Source organism: Larus michahellis, chromosome 8 (assembly GCF_964199755.1).
Source record: "Larus michahellis chromosome 8, bLarMic1.1, whole genome shotgun sequence".
In the NCBI taxonomy this organism is placed as follows: Eukaryota; Metazoa; Chordata; class Aves; order Charadriiformes; family Laridae; genus Larus; species Larus michahellis.
Genome location: NC_133903.1, coordinates 51,657,143 through 51,672,886, shown reverse-complemented (window position 1 = coordinate 51,672,886; position 15,744 = coordinate 51,657,143). Strand labels below are relative to the sequence as shown.

Below are 15,744 nucleotides of genomic sequence, written 5' to 3'. Positions count from 1 at the left end.
AGAAAGCCAGCTCAGCAGAGCGCGCTGGGTGTTTGCGTAAGGATGTTTGTAAATGTTAGCAGGAACGCTGGCGGGCTGGCGGAGCAGATGTCCGCGAGATGCTACCAAGAGCCTTATTTACAAACTTGTAAATGACTGAAGGGGTTTCCTTCCCGGGGATAAGGGGGACGCCGACTTAAAAGATTAAAATCCTATTGTTTCATGGCCGGGGCTGCTGTCTCAGATTATCCTTTACAAGGGGGGACAAAAAAAAAAAAATAGCCCAGTATTAGCTTGAAACACCATTCAACTGTTTTGCCTTTTTTTGTTGGTGTTGTGTTTTTAAAGCTTAGGGAAAATGCGGGGCTGGGGCTTGTTTCGTTTTCAAGGAGGGGGAAAAAAGTGGCCGAGTGCGGCTGTCCTCAGCCAGGGTGTACGCTGGCACTTTGTGTGCCAGCCGGCTTGTAGGGGATGTATTTGAAATAAGCACAAAAAGTTTGCGACATCCTAGAAATATAATTAAGGCAAACTCGTATGCACGGCTTGGTGTCCCACGGGAGCGCGGTGACGGCGTTTGGGTAGCGTGGTGATACTGCTACAAGCCCATTTCCTCTATTTTGTTTTAATATCTACCATTCTTCGATTCTGTGATTCTTCTTGCCAATATACAAAGCTTCACCTCAGCCTCCTTTCGCCGCCTTTTACCCTAAAATAAACCAAAACCAGTTAGTTTTGTTTCCTGGAGCATCCAGCCAAATGGTTTGCAGCGGAGGATGCAGGATGGTCCCTGGCGTACCCTGACTGGGGGGCACGATGTGCCCCAAAAATCCCCTGAGCCCACCCGAGAGGCTTTGCGAGCACCGTGGTTTTGAAGTGGGTGCCGCAGTGGGTGCCCGTCGGCTGCCTCGGGCTGCTGTTTTAATTATTTTCACACACGTTGATGCAACGCAGATGCCGCCAGCGACCCGCGGAGGGGACTGGTGCAGGAGAGCATCCGAGGGCTCGGTCCAGAGGAAGCGGTCGGCATGCCGTCCTCCCCCGGCGTTAATCGGGTTACTGCGAGGTGTGGGAGGGTTCTATTATTAAATTTAAAACCTGGCTATGTAAGATGAAGGCAGCTTTAACGAGATGAAAAGGCTTAACTGGAGTCCAATTAAATTCCGTATTACCTGTTTACGCAGCCTGCTTAAGTCCTGACCTGCATGCCGGTTTCTTCCCGACTCTCCAAAGCCTGTGCTCTAGGCAAAAAAATAAAATCAAAGGAGACAGATAGACACCAGATCCCCAACATGTCCCAAGCGTCCCCACACGCTTGTACCAGAGGCTGCCCTCGAGTGCCTGGTGCTGCAAAATGTGAGATGCAGCCCAAAAATCCTCTGTTTTTTGGCCCTGGAGCAGAGGCAAAACCATCCTGAGCCAAAAAAGCAAACGTCCGGCCGTCCTTAGTTTGGTTTGAGGTCTGTGCCATGAAGATATTTTCTCTCCCATCTCTGGGTTGGTTGATGGAGGCTGGGGCCGGCAGAGCGGCTGGTGCTGGTGGTGCTTCCCATGGCGGGAACATCCCCTCTGCTGCCTCCTGTCACCGTGCACCACTGTTGCGAGGTTATTTTTTATTTTTTAAAAAATAAGGTGTTTGCTGAAAGCCATCTGTGGGATGCTGGGGCTGCTCGCCTGGAGCCTGCGGTGGGGACACTGTCTCGCCTTTAACAGCAGAGTAAATACCGCTGAGGGGAACTGGGACCTGGTTTTTATCATTAATAGAAACCATGGCTTGTGTTGGGGAAGCCTGGCAGGTCCGGGCGGGCGGCGAGCCGAGGCTGGGCTGGTCCCTGCCGTCCTGCAGGGTATCGTCTCGCTGTGACGCTGGGAGCCTTGCAGGATGGGATGCATCGGGGTGCAGCGCCTTAACCCACCTTCGACATGCTCTTGCAGGCGGCTCAGGCTCGTCCAGTGATGGGGACGAGAAGGAAGAATCCCGTCGCAACATCCCAAGGGCTTCCGTGGGATCCAAAAAGCTTCCCAGACCTTCCCTTGTTGGGTGCTGCCTTTTATTACCAGGGGTACCCTGGGGCTGGGGGTAACAGCGTGCTGTCGCTGGAGGCGATTTCAGCCCACCAGCTCTGCTCTGCTTTTTAAGTTCAATGCCCCGAAACCCTCTCGGCCCCGGTGGTGCCTCATCGCTCCTCTCGGGTCGAGCCTGCCGGGGGCGGGGGGGCAGGAAGCCGCTCACCGCACCCAGCTCTCACCAACCTTCACACCGAGCAAAGACCTAAACACGGCGTTAAAGGAAGTAAATAAGTAAAATTAGGGGCCCGCAGCTCCTCCCGGGGCGGTGGGACGAGCGGAGGTGAGTCGTGTTCCCGGTCTAGGAAAGCAAATTGGGGTGACACCAAAATGCTGGCGGGGCAACCTGGTGCCTCTTCCCCACCACTCTTAAATACAATTAATACAGCAGAATATCCCAGGTTCTTCCTGAGGATTAGGTTAAGAAAACAAACAGGTTTTAATAGCCCTTTTACATCCTACAAAGATTTTAGCTGCAAAACCTAACTGGTTTGGCAGTGCAGCCAAGCAGCCCATCTTTTCTTTTTCTTTTTTTCCCGTTTTTCCCCCCTACCCTGATGCCAGCGGTCCTGCGCGAGCGGGATCCTACCGATAATTCAAGTGCCCAGCTCCTGGTTGTGCTGTTTTGTCCTATTTCCATTGCCTCCTGACCTCCATCCTTCTTTATTTGCAAAGCTATACTCGCAGGCAGCGGTAATAAATCAATTAATGACTCTGATGAATCGTTTAATGGCTGACAAAATAACACTACAGTCAACAGCTTGGATCTCTACAGCAGTACCAGAAGACGCTGGTTGACTCAGGGTAGGGAGACGAAACAGAGACTGTTAGCTCAATTAGTGCAATTAGTGTGCGATTTAAAGGCTTAGACGGCATCTGCTGGCATACCGAGCCGGTGTGTTAACTGAGAGCTTCAGTTTGGAAGCGAAACGCGGCCATCCAGATTGCCATCGCTCCGCTCGCTTCCACCAAAAAAAAGGGGGAAAAAAATCCAACGTACGTGGGGCCGGGGTGGGGCAGGGAATAAATGTGTATATATGTACGTGTGTGTATATAGCTATATATGCGTGCCCCAGGAACTGCATTTTGTTTCCGGCACGGAGCAAATTTACCATTTAATAAAAGGCAAACGAGCCGGCGTGCTGGCTGTGCCAGAGCTGTCCCTGCTTGTCCCCGGCGTCCTTTGGTGGAAGGGAATTTGGGACATGGCGTGCTACCGGGGACCTTCGGGTGGCTGGACGTGGCTTCGGTTTGGCACCAGCGTGGATGCGGTGGCACAACGGGCTTCGTGCTCCTGAACCAAGCTGGGTGGGTTTAGGGGGGCTTAGATATTCTCCTGGTGAAAGGGGCTTGGCAGACAAACTCCAGCCGAAAGCTCCAGAGTCCCTAAAAAGAGTTTCTTAACCAAAATGGTGGAAATCAGTCAGGGGAAAGGGAGCTAGGGGGGCAAAAAAGTCCTAATTTTTTGGAAATTGGTGCTGTAAAGGCCTTGGGTTTTGGGTGTTGACCCTCGGCGTTTGAGTCTTCACCCTTAGGGTTTGGGAAATTTGTTCCCACTGTCTTTCCCCCCCCCCCCGTTTTCTTTCTTTTCTGGCGCTTTCCCCAGGGGTTTGCAGAGCTGCTCCAGCCGTGGCTGAGCTCCCATGGCTTCGGCAGGGCTAAAGGTGCCTCCGTGTTTACCTTAGCGGCGGTGATGGGGAGGGGAATAAAAAAGAAATAAAATGTCACTTCGCAGCCTTGTAAATCATTCATCAAGGGCTGACCAATTTGGCTCCCATCCTACAATATGCTCAGGGCACTTGCGGGTTTTTAATTACCGAGTTCTGCCAAGCGCCACATGTGCGAGGAACTTTAAATCCCCGTTTACGCCGCGAAGGCATAGGTGAGGTTTCGGGGTGTTTAGCGCAGAAAAATCCTCTGCGGTTTTGTGGGAAAACGGGCATTTCGCTTCAAGATTTTCTTTGGCTGCTTCGCCCTCCTCCCTCCGCTCCCTGTTGCGGAGGGAAGGAGGAAGGCAGTGTACTTTCCTCCTGGATCCCGTCCTCGCTCCCCACTGCTTTGGGATCCATTCCGCTTTGGGAGATTCCCCCGGCAAAGGATTATGGTGCACTGGAAATCTCTTGAAACCATAAAATATCACCTTGGCAGCTTTATTGCAGCGCTCGCCGCCTTGGGAGAGAAGCGTTTTGCGTGATAGAGGGTTTAATAAAGGAAATTCCAAATGGGCTCGCTGCAGTTTGGGGCTCGGTCTTATATATTTTTGCATTAAGAACCGTCATCTGCTTTGCAGAGAAACTGCAATATGTTCATGGCCTTGGATTAAGATTTGGTTTTACTTTTATAGCTGACCCACTTGGGGGGATGGAGGGAGGGGGAGAAGTGGGTTCACTCCCTCTCCCGTCTATTTTTGCTGCCGTCTGATGTATAAAAAGAGCCTGGAACGGGCAGGCTTATTTTTCCTGCCAGGACGACTTTTTTTTTTTTTTTTTTTTTTATGAACTGTAAAAACACTCAGATCTGGCCTTTGCTGTGGATGCAGGGGGAGCTGCTCGGGATGCCGCGTTCAGGGGCAGGGGGGAGTGTGGTGTGGGCTGTGCCTGGGGGCTCAGGACCCCGCACCCGCAGGGGGACCCCACTTATTTCGCCAAGGGGATCTGGGGTTTTCTGGTCCAGAATAGCAAGAGTCCCAACCAGACACTGGGGTCCCACCTTGGCAAGCCTTAGTCCTTAGTAGCAATCCTTAATTTTCCAGGCTGCCCAAGTCCTGACACCCCAGTGTACCACCTCTGCTCACATAGAATCATAAAACGGTTTGGCTTGGAAGGGACCTTAAAGACCATCTGGTTCCAACCCCCTGCCATGGGCAGGGACACCTCCCACTAGACCAGGTTGCTCAAAGCTTCATCCACCCCGGCCTTGAACACCTCCAGGGATGGGGCATCCACAGCTTCCCTGGGCAGCCTGTTCCAGTGTCTCACCACCCTCTCAGGAAAGAATTTCTTCCTAATATCTGGTCTAAATCTACCCTCTTTCAGGTTAAAACTGTTACCCCTCATCCTATCTCTATGCTCCCTGATCCAGGGTCCCTCCCCAGCTTTCCTGTAGCCCCCTTTAGGTACTGAAAGGGGCTCTCGGGTCTCCCTGGAGCCTTCTCTTCTCCAGGCTGAAGATCCCCAACTCTCTCAGCCTGTCCTCATAGGAGAGGTGCTCCAGCCCTCTCATGATCTTTGTGGCCTCCTCTGCACTCACTCCAACAGGTCCATGTCTTTCTTGTGTTGGTGGCCCCAGAGCTGGACACAGTACTCCAGGTGGGGTCTCACGAGAGCAGAGGGGCAGAATCGCCTCCCTCGCCCTGCTGGTCACGCTTCTTTGGATGCAGCCCAGGATGCAGGTGGCTTTCTGGGCTGCAAGCACACATTGCCAGGTCCCGTTGAGCTTCTCATCCACCAACATGCCCAAGTCCTTCTCCTCAGGGCTGCTCTCACTCCGTTCTCTGCCCAGCCTGTATTTGTGCCTGGGATTTCCCCAACCCAGGTGCAGGACCTTTCACCTGGCCTTGTTGAACTTCATGATGTTTGCACAGGCCCACCTCTCCAGCCTGTCCAGGTCCCTCTGGATGGTATCCCTCCCCTCCAGCATGTTGACCACAGCTTGGTGTCGTCAGCAAACTTACTGAGGATGCACTTGCACTTGCCACCACATCAGATGCAGTCAGGGGCCGGGGCTGGCTTGGCTGCTGTCGGGACATGGGGTTTGTTGGGGTCAGGGTGCGCCAAGCTTTGGGGTAAACCCAAGCCTGAGCAGGCTCATGTGTACCCCATCTGCTCGTGGGATTTCCTCGGTGGAAAATTTTTCCACTAATTTTTGTTGTGGTGATTTTCCTTGGCCCTGCCACGTGGTTTTGGGTGGGTAAGGCCATCATAAAAATTTGTGGAGGGAATGGTTGAGTGGTCCAAACACAAGGAATATCACTGAGGCTGCCTTGTAACTGCCCTGGGAAGGGGGGTTCGTTTGGCAATGGGTAAACGAGAGTGCGCTTCAATGGCACAGGTATCGCTCCTAGCCCAGCAGGGACGTGTGTCAGCAGGGATCCTCGGGGAAAGGACCTCCCATCATCCTGGTGCTTTCCCAGCGCCGCCGGCTGCACGGCACAGCGAGGAAGTAAATAGAAATAGAGATGCTGAGCAGGAGCGAGCGGAGCGTCTGGGTACCCCATGTCCGCCCCCATCCCTCCTTTTCAGGGCTGGACCCACTAGGATGGCTCGTCCTGGGGAATGTGACCCCGCAGATCGGGTGCGATGAATTTGGAAATTCATAATAAAACCTCAGCGTGCTGGTTAGGTCAGGGAGGCGTCTTTTTCGTAGCACAGAACTGAACTGGCGAGTGGTGGGGGGGGAGGTGGGGTAAGAGAAGCATTTTAAAAGCCTTAAAACAGATTCTGCCTGAAGTGATGCATTGGATGAGTCTCCTTGGTGGATTAACGAGACTGAATACCTGGGTAAATGAATAAATAAGCCCCAGAATTAGCCCCATTTTTTGTGCAGCCATCTTCTCCATGGGTGAATCGCAGAGGCCGGTGCCGCTCCGGCTCCGAGCATCCTCTGCTTTTTCCCCCGGGCAACGAAGATGCTTGGGGCATGGGGAGCGATGCTTGGGGCATGGGGAACGATGCTTGGGGTATGGGGAGCGATGCTCGGGGCTCTGGGGGTAACAGGCTAATCGACTCAGTATGGTGTGGCAGGAGAGACAGCTTTTTTAATGTGTTTTTTTTCTTAACTCTGACTCAAACCCACCATGTTTGTCCTGTTTTTGTTCCCCGCAGAGCGCAGCTGCCGCCCCGAGTCCCGTGCTTGGAAACATTCCCCCGAACGACGGGATGCCCGGGGGCCCCATCCCGCCCGGTTTCTTCCAGGTAGGCTGCCGCTCCTCCCGGTGCTCGCCTCCACCCCACGCACGTGTTTGCTTACGCTCTGGGTGTCAGCGCTGTCGTGACTGTGTTTTTTTTTCCCAAGGGGATGCTAGGGAAGCAGCGTGTCCACATAGCTGACCTGTCTAGGGACAACTCCTGTTCTGCTGTCCTTCCACGTTTGCTTTCTATTTTTTTGTGGCCTCAAAGCCAATTTCTTTCTCCCTCGAAGAGGTTACTGTGTGTTTACAACCGATGTTTTTTTCCAAAGCTGCTTGGTTTGTGTTTGGGTTGAGATTGTATTTGTTCTCCGGTCCTAACAGACGTGCATAATTGAAAACATTCTGGATTTTGATTCCTGAAACTTCCCCCCCCCTCCCGCCCCCCACCTCCCTCTCTGGTTAACCGCTTGATTTTTTCCAAATGCAATCACTGAAAGCATTAACAAACGCTGGCTGCGGCTGCAGGCAGGAGCCGGCTCCAGCCAAGTCCCCGAATGCCGTGGAGGCACCTTGTAAGCAAATACCTCGCAAAGTCCCCAAAGTCCCCTTGCTCCTTCCTTCTCCCGCGCCGAGCTCCGACCAAGGAGGGGGTAATGTATGTTTGGAGTGGATGGAAGGGTTCTCGACAAGCTCATAGAAAAGGAGTTTTCAAAACTTGAACCGTGGGGGGGGTTTTGGGGGGTTTCTTTGAAATCTCCTCGCACGGCGTGAGCCTCACCGGTTTGCAGCGGCGTAAGCTCTCGGTGCATTCAAATCTTCCTTCTTGAGGAAGAAACACTTGTTCGTGTAACAAATGGGATAAGAGTTGAAAGGAATATTTGTTTTGGCAAGCTGGGTTTTTTTTTTATCTGGGCTTGTGATTTGTATATGGGAGAACTTCTCGGGCAGTAGACAGCCAGACTCGATAAGGCGCTTGTGATTTATTGTGGCGATATCTGAGCCCGATATTGCCGTTTGCGTGTGTATGGGAAGGGGGAAGGAGGGTCCTGTCTTTTTTTTTTTTTCTTTTAAGAGAGATCCCATTTCCTGAACATGCTTCTGACAAAGTAAGAATATCCGGTATTGATTGGGAACCCTAAAACAGGCGAATGTTGTAGCAGCACTTGGCGGCACGGGGTGAAGCTAACTGCAGAGATAGTATCTCGCAGGTCATAGCTGCTGCCAGCAATTCGAGTGCCAGGCTGCTGCTTCCAACAAATGTGTCTCCAAACGTCCTGATCTCGCCCCGTGGCGAAGCTGACTGTCCTTTGGGGCTCCTGCTTCACGCAGAGCTGCGAGGGCTGCAAAACTGGCACGGAGTTAGGGCAAGGCTTCAAGAGTATGGCTTGGCTTTCCCCGAGAGGGGAAGGTGAGGAAGGAGTCGCGTCTCCCCAGACGTGCTGTTCATGCTCCCTTTTCAACTCTTCCCGTTGCCAGCCTCCAAGCTGTCCCCCCTCCTTTCCTTTCTGCCCTCCCATAGCGTTTTTGCACTGAGGGTCCGATTCAGGAGCGAACAGCCCATCCTCACCCTCTACCTCTTGTGTGGCTGGACCAGGAGCCGCTGGGGAAGGGGGGCTCAGAAGCAGCCCTGCTTTCTTAGGACCTTTGGTGGGGGGGTCCTGAAAACCCAGCAGAAGTAACGGCAGTGGTGCAGGTGTCGTGTGCGGGGATGCTGCCCGTCCCCAGAGCTGCCGGGGAGAAGAGAGGCCGGGTGCTGATGCATATGGCTCGCATGTGATATCTCAAGAGCCTGCCTTTCCTGAAAGCCCTCCAACATCTGGTTTCTCCTCCCAGCCCTGGGGATGGAGGGGAGGAGGGGAGAAGAAAAATCCCACCTTTTAACACAGTCTGAACATCGCCTCCGTGAAAGCCTGGCTGATTTATTGCGAGTGCTGGAGCTCGTTCCAGCTTCAGGAGGTGCTGGAGACCAGCTCTTGCAGAGGTGGGCTGCAGGCTCGGTGGCGAGCTGGTCACAGCTCAGGGGTAATGTCCTATCTCTGTAGGAAATTTAAGCGCTGAACTTCAGAGGGCAAGTCCAAAAAGGTCTCAGGAGATGCAAAGGACTTCTCCCTGACCCTCGGTGTGCCAGCCCTGGGAGTGAGCGAGGTTCCTGGTGGTACCACCTTGGCCAGTGCCCTCCTCATGCCAGGAGACCGGAGGATGGGGAGGGTTCAGGGGGGGCCAGCATCTCACTCTTGTGCACCATGCTGAAGGCACCAGGGACCTGCAGGGATATCCCTGAGGGTAGGAGGCATGGGCAGACCATTTTTGAGAGGATTTAGAGGGCCTGATACTGTCCTGGCATGGTGGTGCATCGCACGAGGAGCTGAGGAGGGAGTCACCAGTGAAGGTCAGGTTGCAGAAACCCCACGCTGATGCCCTGGGGGGTGCATTAAGCCCCCACGCCCCATGCATTCAGATGTGCACTGCAGTTTGGTAAAGGGAAAGAAAATACATGGACCATTCCTGGGAGCTAGTGGCCCAAAAACCCGTGGGAGTGAGCTTGGAGCAGAAGTGACGCGCCAGGAAGGGAAGAGAGGAGGAGCCCAGGCTGCAGCCGCCACCGTCTTGCAGGGAGAGTCCCTTCCCTGTGTTGAGGCTCAGCAGCGACCTTTGGGCTGGGGGCCAAGGGAGATACAGGCCACAGAGTCTCCCAAAACGATGGGAAAGGAGAGGCCCTGGGCACCCTTGGGTTGCTGGGGCGTTGCGTGGTGCCAGCCGTCGGCACGGCATCGGGCAGTGCTCCGGACAAAAGGTGGCCGGGTTGCCGGCTGGCGTGGGTAGATGCTTTTATTTAAATCTCTCTCTTTGTCCCTTTGAGATGAGCAAACAAACCCTCTGCTCATCCTCCTAAAGGTCATCGGAGGCGTTCCTGCTTTTGTTTTGAAACCTGGATTGATGCCGGGGTGCAGATCCCTTAAAGGAGCGAGAGGGGGGTGCAGGGAAATATAGGAAGAAAAATTAAAAATTGAAAGCCATTAATACCACACCTTCTTAAGAATAAATAAATAGGGGCGGGGGGGGGGCACAGTCAGCAGCCCCCTGCCGTGGCCGTGCCCCTTCTCCCCGGTGCAAACTCCCCGCGCCGCCCCGTACCCCTCACGCTGATGAAATGGAAAGTTGACCATAAATCAATGTCGGCGGCTGCGTTAGCTATGCATCAGCGGCTCGGCGCCCGAGATGCACCAAAACAAAGCGCCGGGCTGCTTGGTGTTCCCACACTGCCCCCTAATGCAGAGACACCTCGGGAAACGGGGAGGACAGGGGGCTCCGGAGCCTGGCGGGGGGCTCCCCCTGACACCCCCTGTCCTCCCCGCCTCTCCTCCCTGCATCCCGGAGAGCATCGCTTTGGGGAAGGGGTGAGGATGGTAAAGCCGGGGGCAATAGGAAGGGCTCCATGTTGTCCTGCTTCCTCCTTGGATGCCACCATTTTCCCCCTGCTCAGTTGTCCTGATGTCTCAGTGGGATTTGCCACTGCCACCAGCTGTGGTCAGCCAGCTCCGGCCAGGTGGCACAAGAGCCGCAAAACTAGGCTGTCCTTCCCAAAATCCCCGGGGCAGAGCTCGGTGCCAGCCTCGCACCGGGAAGGGTTTGAAGGAAGGTGTCTTACGAGCCAGAGAAAAGGAAAAGCAAGCATCAGAGAAAGTTGGGGGTTTTTTTTCTGGAAGTTTAGTAGGATGCCCGAGGCTTTTGTACCGAGCGTCTGGAGCATATGGTGGGATTTGCAGTCAACTTTCTCTCGGGTGCTCCAGCCAGATGGAGGTGACTGTTCTTGGCTCCGGCTGACACGGGTTTGTTTCCTGAAGAGCTTGTGTTTAACATATTCCTTAAAACCAGGCTTCTGCAGTTGGGAGCCCCAGCTGCAGGCGAGGCAGAGCTCCTGCCCACGGCTGCCTTCCACCGTCGGCGGGGGAACTTGGCCCCCCCCTTGCCTTGCTTTGCCCTGCCTTGCCTTGCTTTGGCCTCTTTTGCCCTTTCTTGCCTTGCTTTGCCCTACCTTGCCTTGCCCTCTCTCGGGAAGGTGCGGAAGCTGGCCGTGGTCCTCCTCTCTGAGGGCACCTGGAGCATCTAAAGGCTCCATCAGGGATATCTCATTTTTTTGGTTGATAACCAGCAAAACCGCCCTCTCCTTCCCTACAAATAAAGTTCCTACCCAATAAACCCAGGCACGCGTTTAATGAATCTCCCCCTAATTTATTTTGGCATTTTCTAATGTCAAACGGCCGGGGCAGGTATTTTAAAACACAAAGATGCCTTCCTGTTGCTAACTCTAAATTGTCGGCATCTCATGGCAGCGATGCTTTGCCTGCTCGTACCATCCCGCATTGTTCTGCCACCCCCAGAGGTGCTTGGAAATGTTTTTAAATAGAAAAACTCCCCCATTAGCTGAAAGTCTGTAGCCCATAAAACATGATCCATTTGTGGTGAATTACGCTGGAAACATAAATTGACACACGCGGAGCTATGATCGCTCGTGCCATTTTCCATCTTTAATATTTTACAAGAAGTTTGAGGAGTCGAGCTGGTGAAAGACGGAGTGGAAATAACCTGATCGCCTGGAAACTCTGGGTAGAAAGCAGCAGCAGCAGCAAACTTTGGTCGTCTGATGGGCCAGGTTGGGCTTTTAAAGTCCCTGTGGTGTAGAGGAGGGGGGAAATGAAGCAGGGAGGAGGTTGGGGCACCGAGGGCTGTGGGAAACAGTTTCCTCTAACGCCGTTTTAGCTGTTTGGGGTTATTTGTTGGGGTTTTTTTCAGGCAGCTACAGGAAGGTGAGAAGAGTAAAGCAAGGCTTTAGTAGGCCTAGCCACCCCTAGGCAAGGCATCCAGTTTGGGGGGGGGGGAAATTAGGAAAAAATAAGAAAAAAACCCGAGAGCTTGAGATATGATGGAGTTTCTCGGGTTGGGTCTTGAGATGAGAGTGAATTCTCTGCCGAGCAGGTCCTGCTCACCACGTGGGATGGACTCCGCTGAGGGGATGCGGCTCCGGGGCTTTTGGGATGTGGAGGAAGCAAGGACTGCGTGCGTTCGGCCTCCTCTTGTAACAGCGCTAGTTAATAACTGCTAAATACCCGTTTTTTTTAAGTCAAAACAAAGGGTTGTTCTGTTGGTTGGAGGCCACATGTCATCTCTGCAAAACACTTGTCTTAACCGCCACGATCCGTCGGGATCGTCTGCCGCTTCCTCCGCAGCCAGGGAAAACCCATGCAAAAAAGCAACCGATACGGCAGGCGTTCCTGGCCCTGGAACATCTGCAAATATTTACGGAGATAACGATATCCAGAGGGTCTGCCTTTCTGATGGAGCGGAGCAGCCGTGCGGCGGGGGGCGCAGGAGGGGGCCGCGGCGGTTGCAGCCCGGAGCGAGCATTTTGGATGCTGCCGCTCTTATGAAATAGAAGAAAAGAATGAAGAAGATTAAAAAAAAAAAGGCATTAAAAAAAAAAAAAGCCCCTTTTGGCTCCTCCCTGCCTGACGAGATGTTTGCCGGGTGTCTGTAGACACATTATCCAGAAGTCTCTGCCGGGAGCGGGACCACATGGGATAACGCAACGGTGAGGATAGAGTCATAGAATGCGTTGGGTTGGAAGGGACCTGTGAAGGCCATCTAGTCCAACCCCCCTGGAGTCAGCAGGGACATCTTCAACTAGATCAGGTTGCTCAGAGTCTCATCAAGCCTGGCCTTGAATGTCTCCAGGGATGGGGCCTCCACCACCTCTCTGGGCAACCTTTTCCAGTGTCTCACCACCCTCATTGTAAAGAACTTCTTCCTAATGTCTAATCTAAACCTGCCCTGCTCTAGTTTAAAACCATTGCCCCTCGTCCTATCGCTACATGCCCTTGCAAACAGCCCCTCCCCAGCTTTCTTGTAGGCCCCCTTCAGGTACTGGAAGGCTGCTATAAGTGGTGCCGAGCCGGGAGCATCCCGGGAAGCATCCCAGGGTGGCGGGGCAGGACCACGCTCCGGAGGATGCATCCAGCAGCACAAATAACAGATGCTCCCCAGATCCGAACGCCGCGGGGGATTTGTCTCTGGTAAAAATGCTGCCGTGTCTTGTAGATGCTTTTTCTACAATAACCAAACGGTGCTTGCTCTGGAGCTCTAAATGCGGCCCCAAAGCCTCATCTCCGGGCCCAGCTGGGTTGTGTGTAGGTGGCCGTGTCCACTGTGCATTCGATACCTGTTAACCCCACACCTTCACACGCCGGAGGATACAAGAGGGAGGACATCGGGGGTTTAATAACTTCAGGATGGGGTCTCCTTGCCTGTCCACTCAGTACCTGGATAACAACGACGTCTTCCTTGCAGCACAGCAAGGCAGGCGTTGTGGAGGACCCGTTGACCCTTGTGTTGTTGGGACTTGAGGGTTGGCCTCTGTGCGTCCCAGTTGGTCCTTTCCACTCGGTTTCATCACTCATTCACCTTTGCCAGTCTTCCCTACCCCAAATCCTACAGTTGTGACGTGTAGGAAGGGCTTTGGTGGTGGCCAGACCTCGTTGAGAGGTGTTGTTCTCCATGAACCGGTGGCGGGAGGTGGCTGCTGCCCCTGGTGCAGTTTTCATTCTCACGGGCAGAGTTAGCCACTTCAGCAAAAATAAGTCAAATTTCATGCATGGAGGTGACTTCTACTAAAGGTGGTCAATGCTACAGTTGGACCATGGAGGTTTGTCTTCTCCACTGTGGTGGGACGTGAATGGAGAAGGCAGTTGTGTTGGCACCGGGAGGGTTGTCCTGAGGTGCTGCCACCTCTTCCAGCCTAGGAAGGCCGGTTGCCTTTGGCTCCTGGAGAATAAATGGTGGTGTAAATGGTGGGACGTCATTTCCCTGGGCGCAGCGGCTGGAGCGGGAAGGCTGGCAGGAGGCTGCTGGTTTAAATCCGCCTGGCTCCATCTCGCCGCCGAACCGTTCAAATGAGAAAAAAAAAAAGAAAAAAAAAAAAGAAAAAAAAAAGAGGAAAAAAACCCACCCTCTTACTTTATTTACATTGCACTCAAGTTTCCGCCGTACAAAAGATTTGCAGGTGCAAATATGTCCTGCCTTCATTAACTTCCCCTCCCTTTTTAATTTATGTGATTTCAATTTTCCTTCCCTGTACTGTTAATTAGGGGACCCTCTAATCAGTACCATTATCACAGTGGTATTCATGTTTAGGAAAGCTGCTAAACAAATGCTTGCAAAATTGCTAAATGGCTAATTAATGTCTGTTAATTAAGAAAATTGCTCATGGTAACAAACCATGCCATTGCTGGCAGCAGCTAGAAGGCGAACACTTGTTGAAATCAGTAACGAGGCAGGTAGAGAACATCTGCTCCGGCGCCGGTCCTGGAGCTGCCGTCGCTTCCCATCACCTACTGACAAAGCTCGTTTGCTTTTTCTCTACCAATTACACCTCCTTTGACTCAAAAAAATACCTTCTTCCTTTTTTTTCCTTTTTTTTTTTTTTCCTTCCTTACGTTAACACGCACCGCTATGTTCTTGCACCGAGCTCGCGGTTTTTCCAAGCAAATTTTAATTTCATGCTTTTAAGGGAAATTTAAAAAAAAAAAAAAAAAAAAAAAGAAAGAAAAAAGTGGGCGTTCAAACCCAAAATGTCAGCGGCTGCTGCATTGCAGCCTTAAACCTGCACCGACTAATCTCTCCTTTTTTCCCCTAGACATCCTTTCTTTGCTCGCAAGCCATTTTACTCGCATCCGTAGGGAATCCACCTCGAGGAAGGCTGTTGCATCCGTCCAGGCTGGCGATGCAGCCCCCGGTTGTGCCGGCCAAACGCTGCCCAGGCGCGAGCTGGGACGTGCTCCTCGTCCTCTGCGCTCGCTCCGCCACCTCCACCGAACCACGCTCAAAAAAACCAAAAACCAACCCAAAACCCAGAGGTGTTCCCAACCTTTGGGATGAGAGAGGAGAAAATGAGATTTTTTTTTTTGGTTTGGGGGCGTTTTTTTTTTTTTTCCCCTGTTTGCCCCAACCTCTTCAGTCCTCTCCTGCGTATTTTTTCTTCCTCGTTGCACGCCCTTGCGAAGTGTTTCCCTGTGTGTTTATCATTGCAGACTTGGTTGAACTACCGGACCGTTTACCGTCAATGTAGCTGCTGTATTTTGACAGATGTTCTGATTTTTAATATTTTATTTTTTTTTTATATATATCGTCATTCATCGTTCAGCTACAAATGAATAGAAACTCAATTAAAAAGAGGAAAAAAAAAAATCAAAAAAAAAATAAAATTTAAAAATGGGAGAACCGACTCCCCGACGAAACAGGTCCGCCCGTCAATCCTTTTTTTAGCTCTTTCTGCGCTTTCATGTGCTAATCTATAACCTCCTTCTACTGTCTGACCTCACAGGGACCGCCTGGGTCACAGCCCTCGCCACACGCACAGCCTCCACCCCACAATCCTAACAGCATGATGGGACCCCACAGTCAGGTAAAGACACTAGCGATGGGTAGGGCTGTGAACCGGGACGTGCGCTCGATTTGCCTTTTTTTTTTTTTTTTTTTTTTTCCCTCTATATAAGCATGCTGGGCGGCGGGTACCCACCCCCCGGGGAGCATCCCCCCGGGCACCCCAGCTCCGAAGCAAAATGGTGGGTTTTTTCCCCATTTTTTTTCTTTTTTTTTTCTTTTTTTTTTTTTTTTTTGGATGTGTAGTTGTCAATGGACTGAGAATTCAATCGTGGGTATCAGACTGTTTTACCTTCCCAAGGTAGCCTGAGAAATTTAACTGGATGTGGGTTTTTAAGCTTCTATTAGTAGCAGCAGTTATAAAAAAAAAAGTAACTTTAAGTCTTTCTTCTTCTTTTTTTTTTTTTTTTCAGTAC

At 52.3% G+C, this 15,744-nt stretch overlaps 1 protein-coding gene across 3 annotated transcripts in view; it reads left to right on the top strand.

Moving 5' to 3' along the window:
- The window catches only part of SSBP3 (single stranded DNA binding protein 3), a 54,518-nt gene that overhangs the window by 29,266 nt on the left and 9,508 nt on the right, over positions 1 to 15,744 (top strand). For 2 of the 3 annotated variants that reach the window (XM_074598288.1, XM_074598289.1), the window contains exon 5: positions 6,867 to 6,956. In XM_074598288.1, coding sequence (XP_074454389.1) covers positions 6,867 to 6,956 — 90 coding nt within the window. Of the gene's footprint in view, positions 1 to 6,866; positions 6,957 to 15,269; positions 15,351 to 15,744 lie in introns of all 3 variants that reach the window. The other variant, XM_074598287.1, reaches the window with a different exon arrangement.